The 19,475-nt window shown below is 53.0% G+C and overlaps 1 protein-coding gene and 1 long non-coding RNA gene across 2 annotated transcripts in view; one reads left to right on the top strand and one right to left on the bottom strand.

Annotated features, from left to right (window-relative positions):
- Positions 1–11,406: 11,406 nt before the first annotated feature.
- LOC122486397 lies at positions 11,407–14,430 on the bottom strand. Its single transcript, XR_006298142.1, has 2 exons — positions 13,442–14,430; positions 11,407–11,687 (listed from the first exon to the last, which is right to left on the bottom strand). It is a non-coding gene; the product is annotated as an uncharacterized LOC122486397 (long non-coding RNA).
- A 3,643-nt stretch (positions 14,431–18,073) lies between these two features.
- The window catches only part of SLC6A20 (solute carrier family 6 member 20), a 37,596-nt gene continuing 36,194 nt past the window's right edge, over positions 18,074–19,475 (top strand). Inside the window, exon 1 of the mRNA XM_043587215.1 lies at positions 18,074–18,386. Coding sequence (XP_043443150.1) covers positions 18,266–18,386 — 121 coding nt within the window. The 5' untranslated portion in view covers positions 18,074–18,265. The remainder of the gene's footprint in view (positions 18,387–19,475) is intronic.

Below are 19,475 nucleotides of genomic sequence, written 5' to 3'. Positions count from 1 at the left end.
AGTGTCCCCACATATTTCTTCAGCCCAGAATTGATACTCTTTCCGAAAATCTGTTCCGTTACTTAAGGACCGGGATATTTGGAAACAGAACTTGCTAGTCTATTGGTCAGAAGGCATTTAATCATGTTCTCCCTGCATCTTCCTTAGTTTGATGCCCACAGGGAAGGAAGAGGTGTTGAGAATCCCGTACCGCTAAGTAAGATTTCAACTTGGTTTTCGGTAGCGACTTTGAAATATTCTGTGTAGTGTGTTCCAGATCAATAATAAAGTCAAAAGCATTGCCGAAGCCTTGAAACCTTAAAACCTAACTGTCCCACGTGCAGATAGATAAATACGATATTCTTTGACATAAACCAACATGACGACTCTTCCACATACAAATACGTCGTGCCCTGCTTTTGCTACTTTTCGCGTGTCTGTTTAACTCGGGCCTTTAGCAAAATGAAGTGTTAAACGTTTATTTTTTGCACATTTACCTAGTTTTGAGATTTCCCTCATTTGACCAAGAAGGCATGCCTCTTTGGTCTATATATTCTGGGTTCCTAAGAATGTTGGCTCGAGCCTTGACTGAACTTTCGATGGTGCTGAGCTGTCTACATGGTGCATTCCTGGCTGTCAGGACGCAGCTTTGGCTCAGCCTAAAAATTCAAGGCTCCTGCTCAATTATGGCTCAGACCTTTTGATGACAAGAAGCATAAAGGGGTTTTGTTACTAATTTCTGCTGTTCAGCATTTAAGGGCTTGTTTTTTCTCAGTATGCAGTACATTCTGAGTCTATAGTGAGTAATCCTATTTGATAAAAACTTTGCTATTTGTTATGTCCATTCTTAAGAACTGAAACGATCCGTAGAGATGCTTACATTTTTAAATGGCATGCACACATTGGACACTAATGATTCTTTCGCTGATGTAGAAATGCTTATATTCTAAAGCTTTTCCGTTAGAAGTTCAAGGCCTAATTCCTCTCATGTAAGCAAGTCTTTTGAAAGTAAAAGGCAATAGCTGGGTGTTGTATGGAAACCAATTTGACAATAAATTATATTTAAAAAAAAAAAATCAAAAGACGGTAAGAGGGTGTCCGGGTGGCTCAGTCGGTTAAGCGTCCGACTTCGGCTCAGGTCTTGATCTTGCGGTTCATGGGTTCAAGCCCCACGTCAGGCTGTGTGTGAATCAGAAGTCCTGGGAAGCCGGTGTAAGCAGCGTCCCCTGCGTGCTCTGGCCAGCAGAGGACAGCGGCCCGCCCAGCTCCTCTCACTGTTCCAGGAGGGGGGCTTGCCTACCTGCTGTCCGTCCCAGGAGGGAGAGGCCTTCCCTCCAAGCCTCCGTGTCCCACTTCAGTGCGCCACGGTCTCCAGCCTCCCGGGAACCACTCAGCAGTGCCTTAGGACTGGATTCACGGGTCCTTGCCCAGGTGCCGAACACCGAGTCCCAGAGGAGAAGCCCTCTGTCAATAGCTCTCCTTAGCCGGCTTCTGTTCCATCGCCCACTGGGCCAGCATCCTTGAGTTCCGTGCCCGTACATGCCCCTTCCGGCCCCTGGCGGTCCGCACTAGCCAGCTGCTTCAGCGCTTTGGGGGATTCACTTTCTTTCCAAGCAGGACAGTAATTCTCTCCACAGGCCATGCTGATACTCGCCCCTGTGGTCTGATCGAGGAGCACTGAGTGCAAGTGACGGCAGATCTTGGGGGGACAGAGGTTATCTGGCCGCTCTTCGCTTCGAGAGAGGCCTCCAAACGATTTCCAGGTCAGGGAGCTGCCCTCTATGACGGCCATGAGCCACTTGCTAAGACCCAAGCATTCAGGGGGGTCTGGGGTGTCAAGGCTCCTGAGGGCATCTGCCCAGACGGGCCCATGTCCCATCCAGAGTCCCCTGCCTTCCTAATCAGGGCGTGGCTTGAGCCAAGGGGACTTTCCAGGCCTCTGAATATGGTCCACTTCCTGATCATGCCACCCGGGATCCCACCTTGGCCTGAGTCTCGGCCTGTTCTTGTGCATGTGCCATAGGGCATCCTCATTGTCACGGCACCTCCAGTGGTGGCAGTTGGTCGACCAGAGCCTGCTGCTGTGTTCCTCACCCTAGTCCTGCCCCGGTTGGAGTTAGGTGACTGGCCCAGCAGCGTGCTCGAGTCTTACCACCGCACTCAACGTCAGCCCTGGGATCCTGTTGTCCTCTGGCTGGCATCCAGGCCCAGTAGTTGGCTTTCCCTAAGACAAGAGTTTTGGTTCAGGCAACTCACTTGGGAGGGGACCCCAGGAAGCACGGTGAGGGCGCGGGGGCACGAGGCGGGAAAGGGCGTGCTCACGTGCAGGGTGCCACGGTGCTCCGCCAAGCCCCATCCCTCTCCGGAGTGCGGGGTCAGGGCGTCACCCACCAGCTCCCTGCTTCTCGGGTTGCGCCTTGCTCCCGGGGCATCAACTCCCGGCACTTCTCGTGCCTGGGTTGAGCAGGCTCCGGTGTCCAAGAAAGGTGAAGAGACACAAAGAACCTTCCGCCGGTCACCTCCTGGCGAGGAGAAGTGGATGTGTGGGGGGCATTGATAGCATGTGGTCCCACGATGAACTGAGGAGACCAAAGGGTAGACGCCATGGACGTTCTATGCTGTCAGTCCTTCCTTATCAGAGGGCAAACTCACACCCTGCTCGGCCTCTTCAGCCCAGTGCGCTCACGTGGCCGGGCCACAGCTGCCTTTAAATAGTAACAGCTCTTGAGAGAAAGGATATCCCCGGACTGAGCACCAGACCAGACCTCCCCATTGGGACTCAAGCGTGAGGGCCCCTTATACGAGCTCAATCCCAATGTTTGTGAGACTGAACCTCCACTTTCTGCACAAGCATTGCTTAAGCCATGGAAACCCTTGGGTAGACTGTTCAAGATATTAGATGTTACCTATAAGTTTTCTAATACCAAAATTTCCCCCATACCGGTGACCAAACTTGTTGAAAACTCAGCCACGAGAAAAACTTTCATACAGAGCATAATTCCCGTCCTTGTTAGGCCTGGATAAGTAGGAAATTATGTCTTTTATTTATTTCTCTTGCCTTATTGCACTGGCCGGGACCTCTAGTACAATGTTGAATAGAAGGCAACAGAGGCCATGCTTGCCTCGTTCCCCGCCTCCGGGGCAACACTCTAAATAACTTCATGAATAAGAACAACGTTTGTAATATTCCGTATTAGATTAGAGACATTCTTTTCTATTCCCAGTTTGCTAAGAGCATTGATACAAATTACAAATGGGTATTGAAGTTGGCCAGATGTCTTTTCTGCATCTATTGAGGTGATGGACTTTCTCTCTCTCTCTCCCTCTCTCCCTCTCTCTCTCTCTCTCTCTTCTGTTAATACCGCAAAGTACAGCACTTAATTTTCTGGTGTTCAACTGTCCTCAGAGTCCTGCAACCATGTCACCTGGTCACTGATGGGTGCTGTAGGCACACTGGCACAGCAGCCCCTCGGGCAAGTTTGAACCACAGCTCATCTGAGTCCTAGCAGGACGTCTTTCGATTCTCCCAGTTGATGAGGGGAGAGGGGGTGCGAGACTAGTGAGGAACTACTCTAAAGCCACCTCCCCCTTGCCTGCCCACCTCCCCTGGGAGGGTTCGGATGAGCTCAGGATAGACCCACAAGATGAACAGTCTAGCGACGCGGCGGCCCCCAGCTCGTGGGGCGGCCATCCTGCCCCTTCGGACCCGAGGGAGAAGGACCCAGGGAGCCGGCACCTTTGCGTTGCTCTCTTCCTGTCACTGTCTACACTGCCTGATTCTAAATTGTGTCTTCACTCTCTGACTCAGCCCCACCTTGGCTGCTGCTGCGTGCTTTGTAATCCCCTTCAGGATAAAGAAAGGACCATGACCCCGGCTGCTGGCAATGTCACTGGTCCTCAGCTGTCTGCCCTTTGCAAACTGCCCAACTAAAGGGAACCACGTGGCCTGGGTTTACACGCCCGGCAGGGCGACAGCATCTGACAGTGGTCAGTGCAAAAGCATAAAGGCCAGGCCCTCCCGCCCCCTTCGGAACACCCCCTCCCTGGGTCAAGAGCCTTTCCACCGGGCCTGCCCGGGACCCTCCCCAACTGGGGTCCTGCACACCGACCTCTGTCTCAGTCTGCTTCCCGAGGGGCCCGGCCCGCAGCGGTCACAAGGCACTATCCTTTCATATCTTATTGGTTCCTATTAGTCGACATCTTATTTGGGGGGTTTGCATCCCTATTCCCGTCAGAGACGGGGGTGGGATTTTCCTTCCTTGTAAAACAGCTGTTGTTGGAAAGCCACCAACGGCGTTTCCGAACCGGTCACTGGTTCGTATTCAACAAAACCTTTGAACCCTTTGACCTGTGCTTAACTCACTTTGTAACTAAAATCACTGATCTGTTATCGGAGTTGGGCCCCGCCCCCAAGGAGAGAACAGATAGAGAAGTGGGCGGGGTTGATAAGCCCCCCCCCTCCCCGCCAGGGTCCCCCAGGACAGCTGTCCTGCTCACTCAGTAAAGGTCCTCCGGCCTGGCTGCGGCTGCTGACACGGTCCAGAGGCTTGAAGCGGCAGGTGCGAGGCTGGAGGCGCATGGTCTGAAACGTGGGCTCTGCCGGGGGTGCCGTCTCGCAGGTGTGTCCTGGGTCGGGCTCCAAACAGCCAGCGCCGTCTGTTTCTCAGTCCCTTCGGTTTTATATTTTCTGCCTCCTGGCACTGTACATTCTTGCCACATGTTTTGAGATTCTAAAATCACATCTTTAGACCTGCCTCAGGGTCCACGGTGGGTATTGGCTTTAGATAATTATTACGTTTTTTTCTAGACAAAGCAACCACCTCCTTTCTGCCCCCTTTTGGAGATAGAATTTACATGCAAGAACATGCCCCCGTATTAAGGGCGCGCGCGGCTCGACGCGTCTGGACAAACGCGGGGACCCCGTGTGTGCACCACCACAGCCAACACATAGGCCATTCTCATCGACCCCCAAAAGTTGCTCGGCTTCCCGTACGGGGACCCTCCTGGGCCCTGGGCTCTGGGCCCCCCACGGATCCGCTCTCTCTCGTGATAGCTCAGATGGTATCGTACCATATGCTCTCTCTTATATCTGGCTCCTTCCGCTCTGCAACTCTTGCTGGTAGACCCATCACCTCTATCTCTGCCCCCGTCTTCACATCCCCTTGGACACTTGTCATCGGGGTTAGCGTCCTCCCTACCCAGGATGCTCTCATCTCTAAACACCTGGTTACACCTGCAAAGGCTCTTTTCCAAGGGAGGTCACAGCCCTGGGTTCTGGGTGGACATTTTGGGGCGGGAGAGGGGGGGACGGCCATTCAGACCATGCGGTGTGTTGGAAAAGAAGGTGCTAGGGTAAAGGAACGACAGTAGAGTCGAATAAGGAAGAAAAAGAGAGCTGGGGGTGTCGAGCGCAAGCTCAGTAGGCCGGCTCCCTCCTCGAGGGGTCGGTCCTGGCCGACGAGCACCCCCAGGCCGAGGGAAGAGCCGACAAGGGCCTGGGACAGGAGGGGCCTGACCTGTGGAAGGGTGGCAAGGAGCCGGCGACAGGGAAGAGCTGAGACTTTCCTCGGAAGGAAACGTGGCACGGGTGAGCTTTGGAAGGAGGAAACCCGACCGGCCTGTGGCTGCGTTGAGAGCGGACATCCTCGGTCAAGACTGGGAGCAGAGGGCAGCTTAGGAGTCATCCAGGTGAGAGCCCGGGGCTTCGATCGAGAGAGGAGCGGTGAAGAGCAGTTGAGTCTGGGTGTTTTGAATCGAAGGCAAACTTGGAGCAAAGGTGCACAGATCCTAGTGTCCAGCTCAGGGCACATTCGTGGGGGAAACGCTTGGTTTAACCGGCACCCAGATGAAGGCTCGCCCATTCTCTGCCCCGAGAGGCCTCCCGTGCCCCCGCCTCCGCCGTGGCCCCATCTCTGCCCAGAGGCCGCCACTCTCCTGACTTCCAGCACCCAAGGTTCCCGTGGCTGCCCTTGAACGTCACGTACACGGAGTCACCGCGTGTACACCGTGCGTGCGTCACCCACACACCTGGAGCGTGGACGGTCCTTGTCACCCCAGCTGGTGTTTGCTCACGTGAACCTTCCACGGCTCACTCACCACCTGGCAGGTGCCGGGGAGGTGAAGTGCAGGAAGCCTGTCTGTGCCTCGCAGACATCCCGATGAGGACAATGGGGAGACGGCAGACGTCCGTCTAGACAGACATCTGAGGCCCGATGGGGGCCGGAGAGACAGCGTGGGAGTCACAAGTGTGTAGATGGCTTGAAGCCACGAGATCACTGCGCGGAAGAGGCGAGCGTGGGTGACCAGCCGGGGAGCTGCGAGATTGTGAGATCACGGAGAATAGAAAGACTCAGCAGAGGAGACCAGCAGCCACGGCAGGGACCCAGGAGCCCACACCGGGGCCGTCCAGGAGGTCTCCGGGGAGATGCGCCCCAGGAAGCAGTCATCACCCCGGGCAGACACGGCAGAGAGGGCAAGAAGGGGACGCTGAGAGCCGACCTTGGCCTGAGCCACAAGGGGTCACGGGTGACCTTGAGAAGACAGTTCCGTTAGACTGGGGGAGGTAGGCCCGGTGCAGGTGACAGTGCGGTGCGTCCGGGGAGGAGAGAAACCTGGAGTATCGATGCCTCTTGAGGAGTCTTGCTGTCGAGGAGGCAATATAAAAACAAGAACAAACATGGGGCGCCTGGGTGGCGCAGTCAGTTAAGCGTCCGACTTCAGCCAGGTCATGATCTCGCAGTCCGTGAGTTCGAGCCCCGCGTCGGGCTCTGGGCTGATGGCTCAGAGCCTGGAGCCTGTTTCCGATTCTGTGTCTCCCTCTCTGCCCCTCGCCCGTTCATGCTTTGTCTCTCTCTGTCCCAAAAATAAATAAACGTTGAAAAAAAAAATTTTTTTTAAATAAATAGCATATGCCTATCAAGTCTCTCTTTTGCTGGGGGGAAATCTGTAGGAGATTGGCTCTCCCCTTCAAGAGACCTGAAATTACATGAAAGCTAATTTCTCAAACATAAATACAGTCTAGAAATAGCTTTATTTTATTTTATTTTTTTTAATTTTTTTTTCAACGTTTATTTTTGGGACAGAGAGAGACACAGCATGAACGGGGGAGGGGCAGAGAGAGAGGGAGACACAGAATCGGAAACAGGCTCCAGGCTCTGAGCCATCATCAGCCCAGAGCCCGACGCGGGGCTCGAACTCCCGGACCGCGAGATCGTGACCTGGCTGAAGTCGGACGCTTAACCGACTGCGCCACCCAGGCGCCCCTAAAACAACTTTTTAAAAAACATTTATTCATTTTGGAGAGAGAGACCGAGTGTGAGCGGGGGAGGAGCAGAGAAGGAGGGAGACACAGAATCGGAGGCAGGCTCTGGGCTCTGAGCTGTTCGGCGCAGAGCCCGACATGGGGCTCGAACTCATGAATGAGATCATGACCTGGGCCAAAGTCAGATGCTCAACCAGCAGAGCCACCCAGGCGCCCCAGGGGGTATCTGTGCTTTAAAGCTCCACAGATGGGGCACTGGTTTGCTGAGCATCTGACTCTTGAATTCGGCGCAGGTCATGATCCCAGGGTCGTGGAATCGAGTCCCGAGTCGGGCTCTGCATTTAGCATGGAGGCTGCTTGAGATTCATTCTCTCTCTTTCTCTCCACTGCCCCCCCCCGACCCCCACTTGCTCACACACTCTCTCTCTAAAAAAAAAAATATTTTTTTAATTAAAAATAAAAAGCTCCACAAATGATCCTGATGGGCAGCTAGGTTTAAGAACCAATGTGGTCTGGAGACTTTAACGTGCCCACATCCCCCGCCCCAGGGGTCCCACGAGAGCATGTGGGTTTTGACTTAAGAGGCCTGGAGAGGGACCCACGGGTCTGCCTTTCTCACAGGCTCCCCAGGGGTGCCCCTGCTCGTCCACAGACCACGTTCTGAGTATCAACAGACCAAAGAAATCCAATATAATCTGAACTATTGAGCTTGTGAAATGAAGCATGTGTGTTTCCTGGCAGAGTGCGATTCGTAGGGCCACCTCCTGCTACGAAAGGAAAGCACAAGCACAAAACAACACAGCGGGACACAGGACAGGTCCTCAAGGGGTCACGGATCGGGACAGTGTGGCCCCAGGTCTGTTCTGGCCCTGGAAAATATTTTCACAATGCCCCGTCTGTTCTTCCTCAGCAGATCACGCCTTCTTGCTGGTCTCGGCTGTTTGTTCCCGGCACAAATATGTGGGGCGAAGAGATAACCTTGGCCAACACCAACAGAAAGGACGGAGGGGCCTCTCCACCGCTCCCTGGGGCCCGGTGTTTACAGAGCACGCGGCTGCCTCTCCCAACAGGTGACCAGCCTAGTCGTCGTGGGGAGAGGCCACAACGTGTTCCCATAAACTCGTTTCCGCGTCTGTTTTCTCTGGCCTGAAAAATCCTGTCGGTTCCACTCAGGCCTTTCCTAAAGGACGCCCCCTTGGTGGTGTTCACGCAAATTAGCTACTCTAGACACGGAAAGTCAGCAATTAATTTACAACTGTTTTCAACAGTATACACTCTAAAGTGTACGAATTCACACCGTTCACTTCGGCATTTCCCTATGTCACTGCTAGGCGGGGAGGGGGAGAAAAAAAACAGTCTTGAATGACCCCCAGTGAAACAATGCGACAAATCCTGAGCGCAGGCTGTCCTGCAATTAAAACGATTGGCCCGGTCTCTCCGGAAAGTCTGTGTCATGAAAATAAAAAGGTGGGGAGGCCGTCCTAAAAGCAGCTGTATGCGTTAACAACTAAACGCGATGTCTGAACCCTGTCCGGCTCCTGGGTGGCTAAAAAATGGCATTTGGGGTCAACTCCCTGAAATTGTCACTTTGCATGCTTCGACCAAGTCTGAAGTTACCTCCTCAGCACATTTCAATTCTTGTCGCGCCAAGCTGCCGGCCCAGGATTTAACTTTTACCTGTTTACTTTTTCAAAATCCCACGCAGTAAACATTCCTCGGCAGTGAGATCTTTGGCGTGGATTCAGGGCTCACCATGATGTCCTGGCATCATGATGCATCTTGACACGTTTTTCTTTTTTTTAACCCCTACACGGGATTCGTTAGGCTGCGTGAATCTGTAGTGGGAAATGCTGAGCTTTTCATACTTTAAATACTGCTCTGCCTCAGTTTCTCCCTCTCCTTCTTCTAGGATACTAAGGAGGCAGAGGTTACTACTTCATTGTTCTACCTATCTTAACCTTTCTCGTAGTCTTTTAACCTCTTTGTCTCTCTGAGCAGGGTTCCAGAAAATTCTTTCTGACACACCTTCGAGTTCAGCGAATGTCTCCCTGATTGCGTCTCACCCACTTTTTTTTTTTAATATATGAAATTTATTGTCAAATTGGTTTCCATACAACACCCAGTGCTCATCCCAAAAGGTGCCCTCCTCAATACCCATCACCCGCCCTCCCCTCCCTCCCACCCCCCATCAACCCTCAGTTTGTTCTCAGTTTTTAACAGTCTCTTATGCTTTGGCTCTCTCCCACTCTAACCTCTTTTTTTTTTTTTTCCCTTCCCCTCCCCCATGGGTTTCTGTTAAGTTTCTCAGGATCCACATAAGAGTGAAACCATATGGTATCTGTCTTTCTCTGTATGGCTTATTTCACTTAGCATCACACTCTCCAGTTCCATCCACGTTGCTACAAAAGGCCATATTTCATTCTTTCTCATTGCCACATAATACTCCATTGTGTATATAAACCACAATTTCTTTATCCATTCATCAGTTGATGGACATTTAGGCTCTTTCCATAATTTAGCTATTGTTGAGAGTGCTGCTATAAACATTGGGGTACAAGTGCCCCTATGCATCGGTACTCCTGTATCCCTTGGGTGAATTCCTAGCAGTGCTATTGCTGGGTCATAGGGTAGGTCTATTTTTAATTTTCTGAGGAACCTCCACACTGCTTTCCAGAGCGGCTGCACCAGTTTGCATTCCCACCAACAGTGCAAGAGGGTTCCCGTTTCTCCACATCCTCTCCAGCATCTATAGTCTCCTGATTTGTTCATTTTGGCCACTCTGACTGGCGTGAGGTGATATCTGAGTGTGGTTTTGATTTGTATTTCCCTGATGAGGAGTGACGTTGAGCATCTTTTCATGTGCCTGTTGGTCATCCGGATGTCTTCTTTAGAAAAGTGTCTATTCATGTTTTCTGCCCATTTCTTCACTGGGTCATTTGTTTTTCGGGTGTGGAGTTTGGTGAGCTCTTTATAGATTTTGGATACTAGCCCTTTGTCCGATAGGTCGTTTGCAAATATCTTTTCCCCTTCCGTCAGTTGCCTTTTAGTTTACTTGATTGTTTCCTTTGCTGTGCAGAAGCTTTTTATCTTCATAAGGTCCCAGTAATTCATTTTTGCTTTTAATTCCCTTGCCTTTGGGGATTCTCACCCACTTTTAAACCCATCCACCGGGTTTCCGGTGTCTCACTTTTATGGCATTTTTCGTTTCAGAAGCTCCACTTGGTTTTTATTCCAATGATCTGTATCATTTTCCATTCTCTGCTCCTCACTTTCTATCTTCCCCTTTGACAATCCATCATGGACAGACAAGGGCCGAAATCTCTCTCCTGACGGTAGACCTGTCAGTTTCTCCCTGTGGCCCTACCAAGTTTTGCTTCCCGTTTTTTGAAGCTAGCTGATTCACTGTATTCAACTTTGAAAATGTCACATGTTGCCAGTGATAGATGTCCTTTCTGTCACTCATAACACTTTCTGGTTTCGAGTCTGTTTTGTCTGATGCAACCCAGCTCTCCGTGACTTTCTTTTGAATGATGTTTTCCTGGTATCTCCCCTTCACCCATTTACTATAAGTTTTTCTGTTATGTGTAGTGTGTGTCTTATAAATGAACTTTTTACTCCCGTCTTTCACCCGGTCCATTTACTCCATTTATATTTACGATAATTACGGACACATTTGGACGTCTTTCCCCATTTGACTTCTTGCTTGCCATTTGTTCTGAATTGGTACTAATGCTCCCCCTCCCCCGTTGTTTTGTTTTGTTTTGTTTTTGTTTGTTGGTTCGTTTGTTTTTTACTTTCACCAGACCACGCGAGAATATAAAGCAACCAGAAGTCCAGGCTGCTGTAGAGTTTTGGCACATACACACGAATCGGCAGCAACCATTCTAAGATTCATCTACCAAAGTTAAAAATACACACGCCTCTGTTTCAGCAAACCCACCCACAGAAACGCTTGTCCACACGCCCGTAGGACACACGTACCTGAATGCCCAACAGCCTTCTTCGTAAGAGCCAAATCCAAAAATAATCCAAACGTGGATGAGTGATCTGCAGTTATAATCATACAGAAAATACAACTGAGTGGCCAGAAAAAAAAAAGGAATTAAGCACAGCTACACATACCAACTTGGAGGAAACTGAAAATAATAATGTGATGTGAAAAGAAATCAAACACCGAAGAATAGCCATTATATTTTTTCCTGATACAAAGTTTAAACCCAGACAAAACAGAACTGGAGTCGGATTCACGCCCGGGACGTAAAACCATACAGGAAAGCAAGACGGTGTCAGCACGGGGTCACTTCTGCAGGGAGGGCGCGGGAGCGACGCGCAGGGTCGGTGAAGGGACCGCTGGGGCGCTGGCCATCCCTTTCGTGACCTGGGTGAGACGGTCATTTCTGAGCCGTATATCTTCGCATGCAGTTGTCTGCATGGGTATTATATTTCGCTGTGAAAAGAGGGGAAAAAAGGAATATCGTTCATCAGTAGCTCTTTTTTCTTTTTTAATGTTTATTTATTTTTGAGACAGAGAGAGACAGAGCATGAATGGGGGAGGGTCAGAGAGAGGGAGACACAGAATCGGAAATAGGCTCCAGGCTCTGAGCTGTCAGCACAGAGCCCGACGCGGGGCTCGAACTCACGGACCGCGAGATCATGACCTGAGCTGAAGTCAGACGCTCAACCGACTGAGACACCCAGGCGCCCCAGTAGCTTTTTTTCTACTCACTCACCATCATCTCCCAAACCTCCGCTTTCACTGCCACGGTGACATCCTTTCACTGAGTCGTCTAGTCTTCAAAGTTGCTGTATCCTCGGTGTGGGTCTGGGCACGCGAGGTCACAGGGGGAGCTGGGCGCACACACAGTCCTGGCGCTGGAGGGGGCTTAGCGAGGAGGAGGGGTCTCCATCATCACAGGGGGAAAGCGGAAGGGATGGACCCGGCGGGCTCAGTATAATTTAGGTGGCACATCATTCCCTTGTAAGAGGTGAAGGAGAAAAGCTATCTGCCACGCTGGGCAGCCCGGCTCCGGACCCTTCCTCTAAAACAGAGGCGTGGGCTTGGGGGGCGCCTGGGGGGCTCGGTCAGTTCAGCGTCCGACTCTTGATTTGGGCTCAGGTCTTGATCTCATGGCTTCTGGGATCGAGCCCCGCATCGGGCTGAGCGTCAAACCTGCTTGGGATTGTCTCTCTCTCTCCCCGCCTCTCTCTGCTCCTCCCCGCCTCGTGCTCGCTCGCTCTCAAAATCAGTAGACGTTAAAAAAAAAATTATTTAAATAAAAAATAGTGTTTTAAATGCATGGGCTTGGCAGTGGGGCTCTAGTACTTTCTTCGGACCCTAACTCTTTTGCCAGAGTTCTGCACGAACACCCAATATATAGAAACATCATGGCGGGGCGGCTCCATTCGGGGGCCCACTCCTGCTTCCCAAGCCCTGGACACATGTCCTCAGCGTTCTGGGGCTGTGTGGGCACAGAGTGTGGGCAAGGTCCGTGGCGCCCCCACCCCCCCACCCCACCACCATGGCACACATAGCACTGGGAAGACACGAAGACTTTTACCACCTTAATTATCAGCTTCTGTCAAAATGCATGAGGAAAGCCCCTGCTTTGCCTGTAGGGCAATGATATAAAGCTTCATTAAAAAAAATTTTTTTTAATGTTTATTTACTTTAGGGAGAGACAGAGACAGAATGCGAGTGGGTTAGGGGCAGAGAGGGAGGGAGACACGGAATCCAAAGCAGGCTCCAGGCTCCGAGCTGTCAGCCCAGAGCCCGACATGGGGCTCGAACTCACCAGTTGTGAGATCATAACCTGAGCCGAAGTCGGATGCTCAGCCGACTGAGCCACCCAGGCGCCCCAAGACCTGCATTTTAACGATAACCCAGGGCATCTGTGGGCACATGGGTGCTTGCAGAGCACGGTCGAAGGGGCTGGCTGCGCTGAGAGTCCAGGGGTCGAGCCCAGGAGCTCCCTTTGCAGCCAGGAAAGGCTCAGGTCTCATGGGAATTCCTGCCTCTTCAACATGACGCGCGCACACACAAGCACACACACAAGCACACACACGCACTCCCCCCCCCCCCACACACATAGAGGCATGTGCACACACATACACATGCATGCACACGCTCAGCCCAGAGGCAGGGGCTCCCCCAGATCTCGAGGTGCATGTCTCTGTGCCGCCCCAGGGACAACGAGCAGGTACCTTGGGCAGCAGGGAGGGGGCGCCGTCCCATCCAGAGCCGTGCCTCCAGTCCCCAAGCCGAGCGGGCTCCTGGCACGCCATAGGCAAGCCATAAAAGCTCGAATGTCTGAAGAAACTTCCTGAAATGTGGGCGCCCGGGCTGTCGATTATGGACTGACACTGAAGTGCCCAGATTCTGTGGCAGCCTTTTCACGTATCAGCGAACCTTTACTGAGACTCAAGCACGCCCCTGGGCTGGGGAGAAAACGGTGGGTAAGACGTGACCCAGCCACGGAGCAGAGGGGACACATATCTTGCGTTCTTCGTGACAGGGCCACGCGGAGAGCATTAGAAACCAGATGTGCGCCCCAGGCTGGGAGCAGGAAAGAGAGAGCAACAGAGTCTGGCCAGGGCTGGGGTGCTGGGCTTCCCAGAAACGGTAGTGTTCCATCTGGGTCAGGAAGCAGGGGGAGGCTTTTCCCAGGTCAAGAAGGGAGAAGGTGTTCCTGGTCGAGGGAACTGCCCACGGGTATAAAAAAGCACATTAGATTCCGGAAGGTGAAAAGTCTAGTTTCTCTGGAACCTAGGTGAGCAAGGATCAAATTCCTCTTGGCCCCATTAAAAAATAAATTCCTCAGGGCCTTACAGAACAGGCTGAGGAGTTTGGACTTTATCTCGTGGGGAACCAGGGACTGGTGGGGGTAAGTAACAGCATTATCGCTGGGGTGAGCACATGATTGAAAGTGGCCTGGCTGCGATCGGTGGGGTAAGAATCTGGAATCCTGGAAATCTGTGACCACACCTATGCAACTGAGTCAGGACCGCCCCTTCCTTCTCCACCCTCTTCCCTGAGCCAGATGATTCTGGTAGGCTGGCCTTCTATCCTTCTGAAGCCGCGTCCTCATTGACACGTGGCAGGCTAAGACGGGACAGGTCCTCTGGTCAGAGGGGAAGATTTCTTCCATTTTGGCAGGGAGCACTGGGGAGCACTCAGGGCAGGGCGTCACCAAGCCTAGAACCTTGTTGCCCTTGGGCACTTGAACTCGCTCTCCGTGACACAGAGGTTGCCCCCCCAGCCCCAAGACCCTATGGGGTGCTGGAGCCAGGTCCCACGGGCTTGCAAGTGCCAGCTGGTACCTTTTCCAGAATTTTATGAGCTGATTTTTTTTTTTTTAAGTTTACTTATTTTTCAGAGAGAGACAGAGACAGAGTGTGAGCAGGGGAGGGGCAGAGAGAGAGAGAGAGAGAGACACAGAATCCGAAGCAGGCTCCAGGCCCGGAGCTGTCAGCACAGAGCCCGACCCGGGGCTCGAACCCGCGGACTGCGAGACCGTGAGCTGATTGCCAAACAGAACCCTTGTCGGGGTGCCTGGGTGGCTCAGTTGGTTAAGCATCTGACTCTTGATCTTGGCTCAGGTCATGATCTCACGGTTCGTGGGTTCGAGCCCCACGTCGGGCTCTGCACTGAAGCCAGGGAGCCTGCCTGGGCCTCTCTCTCTGTCTCTTTCTCCAAATAAATAAATAAACATTAAAAAAAAAAAAAGCACAGAGCCATTATTAAAACTTAGGTTATATAAACTACAGTTAAATGATCTAAAACAGAAATAACAAATACTCAACCCCCCCCCCGCCCCCGCTTCCTAATGACCTACTGCCCCTCCATCATGCCGGTGAGGCCATGTGCACCGCGTGTGGAGAATGGAGAGCCCTCCAACAGTGCGCTCCTGCACGTCCCCGCGAAGCGCCACGTTCAGCGGCCCCCCCGTGGGAAGCCTGGAATCGGCCCCGGTGGGAGTATTGACAACAGCGAGATCGGCGAGGGCCGTGAGCCAGGGTTCGCAGAGAGCTGGGTGTGAAGCATTTGCCATCGCTACACCACTAACCTCCACCCCCCCCCCCCTTCGCTGGCTCCCATGAAAGCACACCCCGCCCCCCTCAGGCCTGTTCTTCACCTTTCTAGCAACACAACTACTCTTGGCGGATTAGCTCGCAGGTGGGTGTCAGGAAGGTGTGGGGACCCTGGCGGGAGTCCTGAGCGTCCGCCCCTGAAGAGTCACTCGGTCCTGCTGGGGGGCATCTCCCCGTGCTTCCCACAAACCCCACCCAGGACCTCACACCCCGGACGGCCTCCCGGGGCGTCTGGCAGTGTGAGTGCCCGAGCCCTGGAAGCGGGAAATGGCAGAGGGGCCTTGCCTGGTCAAGCCAACAACCCGCAAACAGCACAGCCTCACATTCTAGGTGGCAGGCGACCGTGCTGGGCGTCCCTCCAGGGTGCCCGGTTCCTGAATGCCACCGTGCGGCCGGGCACCCTCCAAGGAAAACTCCTTTCCAAGGACAAGACCGCGCCAAGCAGACAGCTGGAGGCGGCAACGTGCCTTCTGTCTAAACCAGTCAGCGACACTAAAAAGGCGGCCCCGTCTACAGACCGCCGCGACTCCTCTTGCCACAGATTTAAATTCTCAGGAATACCTTCGTGACCTTGGAGTTGCTAAGGGAGACGTGTCTCAAACAGGACATTTGTTTAAAAGGAAACAAAAGAAAACCAAAACCAAAAAACTAACAGAGAACCCCGAAAGGGGAGGATTGGCCAATTGCACTTTGTTAAATTCAAGGACGTCTGTTCATCAGAAGACAGCACCGATGGAAGAAAAAGGCGGCTCGCAGACGGAGGGAAGAAATCTGTCCCGCATAAAACTGACAGGGGGCTCGTATCCAGAATGTGCAGGGAACCCTGGGTCAGAAGGAAAAGACAGGCAAGTGAATTGCAGAGCAGCAAAGGCACGTGCGCTTCGCGAAAGAGGTTCTCCAGATGACCCAGTTCGCCTAGGGAAAGGTATGCAGCCTCATTAGTATCCGGGAAGTGACAATTAAAAGTCACGGTGAACTATCACCACACGCCCACAAAGCCGGGTAGCACTTTGAGAACAGAATGACAGACGTTGGTGAGGACCCAGGACAACCGAAACTCTCGTGGGAGTATAAACTGGTACCACCTCTCTAGAAAAGAGTTTGGCAACACCTGCCAAGGCCGCGCGCACACTTGCCGTCCGGCCCGGAAGTTCCCAGCGTTGCGTGTATTCGCCTGCCCGAGGGCAAGTACTAGAATGTTCCTCACTGCTTTATTCACAGCAGCCCCAAACGTCCTGCGGTCATTGACTAGGGTATGTTGACCGCATAGAATACTATGTAGCCGTGAGAAAGAACAGCCTTAGAACCACACGCTGCAGCGGACTGAATCCCACAAGGAAGCCAGGCACCATAGAGCGCATTCCGCACTAGCGGAAACTAGCCTGGGCTGGTGGGTCCCTCTGGGGAGGAGGCCAGTTGTAGAAAAAACACTCACCAGAATCCAAAGTTTAACAACCAAAATGGTCCCCCGCCCCTTGCCGCACTGTGGACTTTTCCTGCTCTGCCTTTTGGAGACAAAAACTTCAAGGACAGGTAGCACGTCCGAGAAGCCCCTACCTGCCTGACCACACTGCCCTTTGTCAGCCACCGGCCGGGCAGGAGCGCTGGGGACACCAGAGTAATGATTTCATTTTGGCTTCAAGGAAGATTTCCACTGGCGACTCCACCTTTCATCTCTTTTTAATTTTAATCATATATCAAGAATTTTCATAGCGCTCACTGTGTACCAGGCACTGTTCAAAGTATAATATTAATGAACTGATTTAGCGCGTTACGCATTCATTCATCCAGACCCCTGGGGACTTATAACAGTGGCCCCTGTATCGAGCACTTACTATAATGCCACTGAGTAAGCTATCAATTAATTCTCACGTGGGCCCTTGGGAGAGGCAGAGGTTTGTTTCAATTGTTTCAATGAGGCAACAGTGGCTCAGAGAGGTTAAGTGACTTGTCCAAGGTCACACAGCTAAGTCAGTGACAGAAGCATTTCTCCAAAGCACCATGCTTAGACAGGTCTAGTGACCACCCTGAACCAAATAACCTTTCCAGACTGGTCTCTTAGGCCTCAATGCCAGTGTCATGAATCAGAATCACAGAGGTTGTTCAAAACCGGATTCCTGGCCCCACCCTGCATCACAGAGCCGGACTCCCCGCCCTGCACACAGTAGGCAAGTAGGGCCTGTCTGCAGATGGAGGGAAACCTGGCCGCCTGGATGGCTCTTCCTCCAAGAAGTGTGTGTCTGTGGACGGTGGAGGAGGGTGGAAAGTGCCTCCCTCCCTCGCTCCCTTCCTCCCAGTTTCTGGGCAATGTTACACCTCCTACTCTGGGAAGCCCTCCCTGACCACCCCAGCCTATACCCCAGTACTGCTCACCCTTTTTCTTTGCCTTAGTTGTCTTCTTCGTGCCTCAGGCTTTTATATGGACTAAAATGAACCATATGAAATTGTCCTTTCAATTTCAACGGTAGTTGAAAATGGGACATTTTATCCTGTCCAATGAATGTAAGCCTTTCCCTGCGGGGAATGTCCCAACACCCCGTCCCGGAGGGAGGGTCGGGGATGTCTGTTGTTCACAGCCTCATCCGCAGCCCAAGCCCAGCACCCGGCAGGCACCCAAGAAACGACGGGTAGGTGGGCTGGGAGAACCCGACGGCTCCCAAGAGCCGCCGCGCAGCAACACACCCCGGGCGCCGCCCCCGTGCCGCGCAATCCCGGGCACCTTCCCGGCCGCGGCGGCCCCGGGCGGGGTGGGGCCCGCCGTCATCCATTTACCAGCCTCGCCCCTCGGCGGGCGCGCGTTAATGAGATTAGCAATTAAAAAGCGAGCGAGCCTGTGGCGGCGGCGGCGGCGGCGGCGGCGGGGCCACCACAGGGCCGAGCGGGCGGGACGCGCGCGGCAGCCGCGCTCCGAAGCAGCCCCGCGCCGAGCCCGCGGCCATGGAGAAGGCGCGGCCGCTGTGGGCCAACCCGCTGCAGTTCGTCTTTGCCTGCATCTCGTACGCCGTGGGCCTGGGCAACGTGTGGCGCTTCCCCTACCTGTGCCAGATGTACGGCGGAGGTGAGTGCGCCGGAGGGGGTGCGCGCCAGCCGGCGCTGGGCCCGTGCTCCCGGCCGGTAAACTGAGGCGCGCCGCTGCCCAGCTCTTCCTCCAGAGCCTACCTCGTGGCGGGGGGGACGCTCTCTGCAACCCCCCAATCCCATCCCAGGGGCGGCCCAGCGCCTCACATCCTTGCTGAGCGCCCTAGGAGGGCCGGGGAGCGTTTTCTCCCTGGGGCAGTAGTCTGACTTCTGAGCAAGCCTGCCCTTTACCTGGGAACAGTGAGCAGGAAATTGGCTTGCTCGACAGAAACTCCTGACACCAGTTTTCAAATCAGAAGCGTATTCCCAGCAGCGCGATTTGAAACTCCGGGTCAAAGGGTCTTGAGCCAGCTGTTTAAATCTTTTTGTTACAGCATTGGTTTGGGTTTGGAACCGCAGGTGACAGGACAGGCAAGTCACTGCAATTCTGTTGTTGCGGGTTTGGTTTGATTTTACAAGTGCTTCCTCTGACGCATCATGCACACTCACCAGCTAGACCAACACACGCACCTCATTTTCCCTTAACGTTACAGAGCGCCGGGGACACCTTCGTGACATGCCACAGAGCCTCTGTGCATGCGGTTGTCGCTTTGGAAGGCAGTGTGGCAAGAGGGGTTCAAGCCTCAGCATTGAACAGTTTTTTCTGCTCGGTTCCATTTCTAGAATTCTACCTGAAGGAAATGATCAGAGCTCTGACCGAGGGTGGAAGGATGGTCTCGATCTTTTTTTTTTTTTTTTTTTTTTACATTTTATTTATTTTTGAGAGACAAAGAGACGGAGAGACAGAGACAGAGCACAAGTGGGGGAGGGGCAGAGAGAGAGGAAGACACAGAATCCGAAGCAAGCTCCAGGCTCCGAGCTGTCAGCACAGAGCCCGATGCGGGGCCCAAACCCATGAATCGCAAGGTCGTGACCTGAGCCGAGGTCAGTTGCTTAACCGACTGAGCCACCCACGTGCCCCTGGTCTCCATCTTTTAATAAGAGTAAAATGTTGGAAACTTCCTAAGCCCTTGGGGCAGCTGGGTGGCTCAGTCGGTTAAGCGGCCAACTTCAGCTCAGGTCAGGATCT

The sequence above is a fragment of the Prionailurus bengalensis genome, chromosome A2 (assembly GCF_016509475.1).
Source record: "Prionailurus bengalensis isolate Pbe53 chromosome A2, Fcat_Pben_1.1_paternal_pri, whole genome shotgun sequence".
Lineage (NCBI taxonomy): Eukaryota > Metazoa > Chordata > Mammalia > Carnivora > Felidae > Prionailurus > Prionailurus bengalensis.
Note: the sequence above shows the minus strand (reverse complement) of the source record. Positions and strands in the feature narration are given on the sequence as shown.